Raw genomic sequence first — 8,707 nt, forward strand, 5'->3', positions numbered from 1 at the left:
CTCGGGAAGATGGACTACGTTGGACTCCCTCTGAACCTTCACCTTGGCCATATTCAGGCCGTCACCTGACTACAGAACAAATGATTGCATTTCTGGAGCCAGACGTGTGGTTGAAAATGCACTCTGACCCAGAGATGGAGAGTCCTCTTGTAAACAATGCAGCTGTTGCCAGGGACTGTACAGACCATTTTTTAAGCTTATGTGTGCCTTCTCAACCTCATCCGTACCCGAACCCAAGCCATTCAAAACATCCAAGGGGATGCTGAAGATGCTGCACACATCCTCATCCCTGGTGCCTGGAGACAAGGTGCCAACCTGCCAGACTGCCACTTCCCACAGGGAGGAAACAGGAACACTGTTTTAGCCAAGAGACAAAGGGACTATTTAAGAGCAAATTTCAACAGCCCAGCAGGATGGGTGCCATGGCAGGACAGGATGATTGAACTATGAGAGCCATGATTGTCACACTGTTTGATGTTGAATTTTAGCTTATGGCTTTTTAACATTCTAATGTCTATTGGTAAAAAAATGTTCTGTTACCATCATTTCAAAATGTACATGAGATGTCAAGCTGTGGTGTAATGAAAGTTTTCTATATGAAACGTTGTTGTCTTAGTTGATTTAATCGCGTTTTCTACAATATACATGGCATTGTATCTAGACACATGCACAAAAGTTAAGCGCTACCCACCATATTTGTGAGCTGTAACTTTTGGCACTTAATGATGACTATTATAACAAGATGTACCATTGTCATAAGCCGTATATGTAAACCTCATGTGATGCAAAAGTTGTCCCAAAGCAAGTTTATCTTGTGTTCCAAAAGAATATGAGCAGAAAGGAATTTTACCGAAGACCAGAAATTGAAGGATTAGAAAACATTGAAAAGCTTTTTTTGTCATGTAACTGTCATGATATCAGCGGAACATTTCAGGTGTCACATAGACACCCTAGGGAGTGCAGAGTCTATTGCCAGGAAGTCAGGAACGTCAGTAACGTGTGTATGATCCACGGACATTGACCACAGCTTCAACCCTACGCCTTATACTCATTACAAGTCGTTGAATGCTTCTCTGAGGCAAACGGATCCATTCTTCATGAAGTGCGGCTTCAAGTCCAGCGAGATTTTGAACTCGGGGATCACGATGTCTGATTTTCCGGCCAAGAATGTCCGAGAGATGCTCAATTGGATTAATATCCGGACTACAGGCCGGCCAAGGAAGAGTGGCAATAGCTTCTTGACGCAAATAAGCCAAAACTGCCCAAGATCTGTGTGGTCTAGCATTGTCGTCCATGTAAACAGGTGTTGTCTGAAAGGGATGGTTGTCAAAATGAGGGACTACCACTGCACGAAGAACGGCATCTTGGTATTGTTGACCATTCAGGTTTCCACGAATTGTCACCAGTTGAAGTTTGCAGCCGAAGGAAACACAACCCCATATCATGACAGACCCCCCGCCACTTGCTAAGGTCTTCTGGATGTTCCTTGGTGTAAAAACGAGTGTTACGTTGCCTCCAAACACGTATGACCATATGTAGCAGCATTTGACACTCGTCAGACCTATGGATCCTTCTCCAATTGGCCAAGTTCCATCGACTACGGGCACGACACCATATCAGACGATTCCGCATGTGCCTCTCAGTCAGTTGAGGACGTTTTACTGGTCTTCTGGGTTTATAACCAGCCGCTCTGAGGCGACGCCTTACGGTCATCGTCGAGAGTCTCTGATTGGTAATCCACTGCAGTCTTAAATCTGTTGAAGTGGCAAATGGATTTCGTCTGACTATCCTGAAAAGACGTCTATCCCCTCTGTTAGAGGTATTTCTTGGCCTACCTGACCTATGCCTGTCATTGACATCGTTGGTTTGACCATGTTTGACAATCAAACGAGTGATAACACTGTGATGACGACCCATTCGTCTTGCAATGGCCCTGCATGACATGCCAGCATTTTTCATGCCTATCACTTGCCATCTTTCAGCGTTCGTTAACTTTCTCCTCACCGTGCTGATTTTCAACCTCTATTGGAAGGGGTATCTCACACAGGAGCAAAATACAACCACGTGTCTGAAACTTCAATTTCACTATTTATAGGGTAGGGGAACTGCAGCAACACGTAAAGCACGCTTCCTTGTGGTATCTGGACAAATTTGGGTTCAAGAAACTATGGAAGCCTAATTCACCCTAATCATCATCATATTTCGTATTTCTGATTCCCACACGTGAAATCAAGAGACTATGAATATGGTGGCGCTTAACTTTTGTGCATGTGTATTTCTATGCACTGTCTTTCTGAATCGACTTCTCTTTGAAGGCATGATGTGTACAGCTCGGAGCCCTGAACTTGAACGAAGACTGGCTCTAACGCGCTCGGTATCCATAGGAGTCGGGCCAGGACGGGCCACCACGCGAATACACACGCACTAGGCACGTTTGAGATGAGGACGTGGTGCGAACGAGTTGGTCAGGTTAAGAATTAGTTTGAACTGGCTTGGACGCATTGTGAACGAGGTAGAACAAGGTTGAACTGGTTAAGAACGAGTTGAGAACGGCTACGGATGTGCTCGAACTGCTTCGAAACGTTGTCGCATGCGGTGCACTTTTACACGATCTGAACTGGATACATACGGACTGCAGACTGGCCATGAACGAGATAGACGTATTGAGGACTGCTTTTGAACGAACGCGCATCGTATTTTACGCCAAACTACGCGTTCTACAGTGATCACAGCCCGTTCTAGTATTTTGTTTAGAACGGGGTAGAACAACTTTGGTGTGATGGTAGCATAACCATCAAGTGTTTGGTCTTGTTAGGATTTTAGCTCGCTGTCACTCGTCTGCATATTGTTTCATGTATTATTTCATAATCACTCAATGTACGCCTTTTCCGTAGTCACAGTCGCTTGTCAGTGTTCATTTTATTCTGAATTGCTTACTGCCGCTAAATTGTGGTTTGTGTTAACAGATGTGTCTTGCAATAATATACAAATAGTTCTCTCGCGGGCAATACATTGTTTTATGTATCTTAACCTCGCAGCCATAAACCGTTTAAAACGTGTTTAAACGAACTTTGAGTTCAACTTATCGTTACTTGGTAAGAAATATATCACTTGTATGAACAGCATGTAAGTATGTTCTGCGTCCATTGTAGGTATCCCGAGACCGAGACCGGAAGCGCCGGACGCTCCAAGACCGAGACCGGAAGAGCCGGACGCTCCAAGACCGAAATCTCCGAAAAATGTGAAAGCATGAGATGAGATACACCTTACTTTCTGCTTCACGCCTCGGATCGCCACCTCATCGGAACTGAAGGGCTTTGTGGCAACTGTATAACTGTTAGATTTACAAATGTAATACCCCCTGTGGATTTAGATCAAGGCAGTTGTATGTTAGTACTGATTAGTTTACTGCCAGCTTTGCTAACTTGTGACTATTCGCCCGTTGGACGTGTCTCACGCTGTGTGAGTTCAATTTGTATCTGCTTACTCAAAGCCTTCATGCTTTATGAATTCTTAAACAGACAGACATATATTTTATTTAGTAATTTTGGCACCAAGGCCCAAAGTACAATGCAGTTTGCATATCAACATTTGTCATGATGTACATTAATAGATTTTAAAGTTACACTTTTTTTATTATAAAGGCTTGTTTTCAAACTACATCAACAGCATGGATGATATCATGACTTCCTCATATTTACCGTTAACTGACGGTCTTTAAAAATACCCTGCTACAAGGGGGGAAATGTACGAGTATATTTTTCACATATAAGTAAAACATGGTTTTCATCCTCTTCGCCTCCTTGTAAACAATTTGTACAAAAAGAATACAATATCACCGTCTGTGAACCTGCGTCATATACTCAACTCCAAAAGAAACGAGATGTTCGATGGGTGATATCATTAAACAGAAATTATGTAAAATTATAAAATAACTACACTTTTAAAAAGACGACGTTACCTTTTATTTTACATGGTAACATTTCCCAACACGCGACTTGCGATAATTGCACGCACGTCTCTGGACAACAGATAAAACGTGTAACACTCCTTATTACCAGAAGGTTTGAGAAGATTGAAATTGATTCATCGGACACCTTGTTATCTGGTCTCAAACATTAGCTGTTGGTTTTGTAGTTTGATTTTAAGTTTGACATAAAAACACCCTGTCCCATCTAACTCTGGACAACTGGAAGTTGTTTGATCAAGGTTACAACATTCCAGGCCTCAGTAAAGCTTTCAACAAGTTTTATGGTAGACATGTTGAGGACATTTCCAAATTTAACGCATCAGTGACAAAATGATGTCAGATGCAGTTACCTCTTTGACATGTACCATATGTTTTTTTAAGGTGAACAATTGACTTGCCTTTGCATGTGTGTGTTACGGGTGGCACCGGTGGGGAAGGATACACTCACGCTTTCGCAAACACCGGGTATCATCACTTTTGAAAGTGATTCATATAGTCGAAAGGGTTTTGTCGCTTTATTTACTGAAGCTGGATGGAACATGCCACGAGTTGGCAGACACATTGATGTCCATCATTCAACAACTTACATGACCAACAGTGCAGATTATCGTCCACTAAGTGACCGACAGCGTGTGACGCTCGATAGAGAAGATCAGTTGATGGTGACGTCACATCTACGCGATAGAATCCCACGTGCAACCACAGCTCCTCAAATGACTTCTGAGACTCAACAGACCAATCAGCCAAACCCGTTTCTGAATGTGATTCATTTAGACTATGTTTTCAAATGTTGCCAATTTTGACTTGTTTCTGTTAAAAAAATCATTTTTATAGCATGTAACTTTCACCGCTTCAAATTCGCGTTTCTGTTGAAGTTGAGTGTACATTTACATTAACATTGTGTAAGGAAATTCCCAATTTACAATAAGCTCTGATTTAACTTTTATCTTTAAACTAATTAAAATATATTTCAGTTCATAAGAATCGTTTTACTTGGCAGTCATTGCTGAGATGAAGTGATAGAGAAATCAAGGGCAGGTATTTCTAGTTCGCGAGAACCACAAGGCTAGGCCCAGGGGTTGGTGTAGCTTCACCGAAATGCGTGCCCTGGAGATACAGAGGATGGCAACTGTCCGGATTTAGAGCTCAATTTGTGGGTTCTTTCCATGCTCTCTGATTCATTGCGTCAGAATTAAAATGAAGTGTACATAAAATCTCTTACACACCTTTCACTGTCAGCCCTCGTTTCGCCGCGCCTACCGTGAAGACCATGGAAATTAAGATTAAACCGCCGAATCTGGGCCTCCATGTTATTTTAGATTGAAGAGTTTCACTTCCTCCTCTAATTCTGTTAACCTGCGATTGTAGTCAAACGTAAACGTCTCGAGCTTGTCATTGAGCGATGTGATCTGAGCCTGAATCGATTTTAGCGTTATAGAGATCAGAGAGGGTGATGGGTGGACTGTCCGAGTTATCTGTCACAACACACTGGCCAGATACATTTTGAGGGATGTTCAGGTCTGAATACTATCTCCCGATATTGTAGCTGATGTAGGTGGTCCAGGATTAGGACTCTATATTGCCCGCGTTTAGCATCAAAGTTAATGACTGTAAAACTAAGCAGGGACTTGGACCGCGAACCGCCAGGGAGATGTACACCGCCACACACTGAACGGGGTCGCCTGCTACGAACGGAGAAACACCCAAGTTTTTTTCCCTCCACGGATATATATCAATATACATACGAAAGTCTGGATTCTTAGCAGCAGGTTATCGGTGAAATTTCTGTCACAATCCTCTACTATTAGCCTCACACAGCAAATTCAGCAGAGAGCAAAAAAACAGCCGCCATAAGGTAATCAGGTGACTCACTTAAATCCTAAAACTTCAGTTGGTGTATCTTTGTCAATGCGCCTTAATGCAATCGGAGTGTCTATAATTTATATAATCATTTTTCGACTTCTCACGTGTGTTTACCCCAGCATGTTCGCTATTCATGCCTTTTGGGCAACTACGAATCGCTTTCTCGCGTTACTGTACAAGGCCGAAGTGTGTGTGTGTATGTGTGGAGGGGGGGGGGGGGGGGGGGGGTTGCAAATATTCGTACAAGTGTCACTTGTCCCCAACTTGTATTTTCATGATTCAAATAAAACTGCTTTTCAAAAACAAAAAAAAACCAGGCCCCTCGGCTGGCTATGGCACTGCTGTAGCGTTGGCAACGTTATCGTAATGACAGCCATTATGGAATTCGATATGAACATGCACATACAGATAGAAAGTTGCCCGCTCGGAGACCCTGCTGTGACCTTGAACCTGTGATTAATCCGATAAATTGTGTGTTTATGATCCCTGTAATAGTATCATTGAAAAGGTATCACGTCCGATTTGAAACATGGCCGCTTTGGCATCCATCTTGATGTCAACCATTTTGTATTGGAATATATACAGTAACTAAAGTGTTTGTTAAGAAATGCAGCTTTTTCTTCATCTCACACGTCGGTGCAATAGCTTTAATTGATAACTACATACAGTTTGTGATAGATCCTTGATATTGTGTCTCTAGGAATTGCTTCCATAACTCCTATCCAGTTTTTCATTGTCAGTGTGTTACGTACTTAGGTTCTAGTACTTTTAAACTTTGTGTGTTGCCTAAGACTGAAAGATATACAAAATACGAATGTACATGTAGCCTTTCCTGAAACGAACTGAATAAATACTGTTATTCAGTTTTAAATGGTTGATACAAAAACTCAAGTTTGACAAATATAGTACACGAACCACTGCAATTAAGGTAATCACAGTGATAATCTAAAAAAACGTGTGTTTTTTATTTTTTTATCGCGTTATACAAGGCTTTCAGTTCAGGAATAATCCACGTCATCTGGAATGAAGGGGTTATGTTCACCTTGGTCTTGCTGTGCCACCTGAGACTGATGTGACTAATCGTGACGTCAGCATTTAATGTTGTAATTCTAAATACTCAAACGACAAATCCCTTTCCATAATCATAAGACATATCTTTTAAAAGCATTTGCTTCCGTCACAAACACATGCAAAGGCAGGTCAATTGTTCACCTGAAAAAGCACGGGAACGTATGGTACAAATCAAAACATGAAGCTGCATTGGACATCATTTTTTGTCACTAATGTGTAGAATTTCGAAATGTTCTCCACATGTCTAGCATGAAACCTTTTGAAAGCTATACTCTTGAGCAAGAGTTGTATGACGCTCTTTGAAATATTCGTGCGAAAGGCATGCCAGAATTTACCTCAAACTTTGTGACATGTAGATACCAAAGGCTGGAGCTAGGACAGCTCGACTTCAATGGACAGTTGACTTGTTTCTTTGTTTGTTGTTTAACGCCGCACTCAGCAATATTCAAGATATATAACGGCGGTCTGAGAAATATTCGTGTCTGGACCAGACAATCCAGTGATTGAAACCATGAGCATCAATCCACACAATAGGAATACGATGACATGCATCAACCAAGTCAGCGAGTCTGACCACCCGATCCCGTTAGTCGCCTCTTACGACAAGCATAGCCGCCTTTTACGGCAAGCATGGGTTGCTGAAGACCTCTTCTAACCTGGATCATCACGGGTTAGGACAATTGACTATTGGAACGTCAACACCGTTTTTCATTCAGTCTTGAAGATATATTTTTCCTTCACTCTGAATCTTTAAGCAAAGACCTAAATATTAAACAGATAAGGCCATTTAACTGGTCTCTTTTTATTTGTCGCATAGGTTGGCAAATCAGTGGAAGGGAATTGGCTATTGGACCATTTTGGAAATGATAAAACATGTCACCTGCGATGACACAAACAAAAAAACCCATTGTTTTAACACCACATATGATACATGGTGTGTTTTAAAACTTTAAACTGAGAGGATGAGAGTCTTTATTCTTCCACACATTTGGAGATATAAAACGGTGTGGCGGACATTCCAGGCTTGAAATTCGAGGTAACGTGACCACATGCATAATGTGCCATTCAGTGGTATTTTGACATGTCCACTGAAACAATTATCTTCCATGTATGGGTCACACACTGAAATATGTCATACATGTAATTACCACCAACGGAGAAGGAAGTTCGCTCAGTCAGAAGTGGAGATTGTGATATTAGATGGAACTGGATAATTATACATATCTCAAATACAAATGATCGGATATTGGTGATCAGTAGCATGGACAAACGGACGCACCATGCTGAGTGCAGTGATAGCGCTCTTTAAACCAATTGACGCACGGGTCATCCCAACTATTATCTTTCGTAGATTATGGTATATAAGGTAGGTGGAATGAATTAAGAGTATTACTGCTGACGTTTGTGAAGGAACAAACATGAGAATGTAAATGTACGCAACACTTGTCCTCAGCATTGTTTTCTGTTGGAATGTCATTGGTAAGTATATTTCATTCTGCTATGGTCGTACGAGAGGTGAGGTAAAATTGGGTTTAACGTCGCGTCCAAGATTATTGCACTGATATAGCCACGTGTGTGTGTGGCTGCTTGTACTAGCCCGGACTGATGCCGATTGATAGTGCTAGCTCACTGAGATACCATGCCGCAGTTTAACATAAATACCCCACTAAAACACAGTATACTGACTCCGAGCCGACCAGTCCTTGATTTAGCCCCTTAATGCCGAGCGCCAAACAGGGTAACAACAAGTACCATCTTTTAACGTATTTTGGTATGACGAGGCCCGGACCTTCTGCTCTCCGG

General features: G+C 41.9%; 1 protein-coding gene across 1 annotated transcript in view; it reads left to right on the forward strand.

Moving 5' to 3' along the window:
- LOC124113942 (splicing factor 3B subunit 4-like) overlaps nucleotides 1–3,470 on the forward strand; it is a 143,113-nt gene extending 139,643 nt beyond the window's left edge. The window contains exon 14 of the mRNA XM_048397075.1: nucleotides 3,153–3,470. Coding sequence (XP_048253032.1) covers nucleotides 3,153–3,253 — 101 coding nt within the window. The 3' untranslated portion in view covers nucleotides 3,254–3,470. The remainder of the gene's footprint in view (nucleotides 1–3,152) is intronic.
- The last annotated feature ends 5,237 nt before the right edge of the window (nucleotides 3,471–8,707 follow it).

This window comes from Haliotis rufescens, unplaced genomic scaffold, assembly GCF_023055435.1.
Source record: "Haliotis rufescens isolate VD_foot unplaced genomic scaffold, xgHalRufe1.0.p SCAF_16, whole genome shotgun sequence".
In the NCBI taxonomy this organism is placed as follows: domain Eukaryota; kingdom Metazoa; phylum Mollusca; class Gastropoda; order Lepetellida; family Haliotidae; genus Haliotis; species Haliotis rufescens.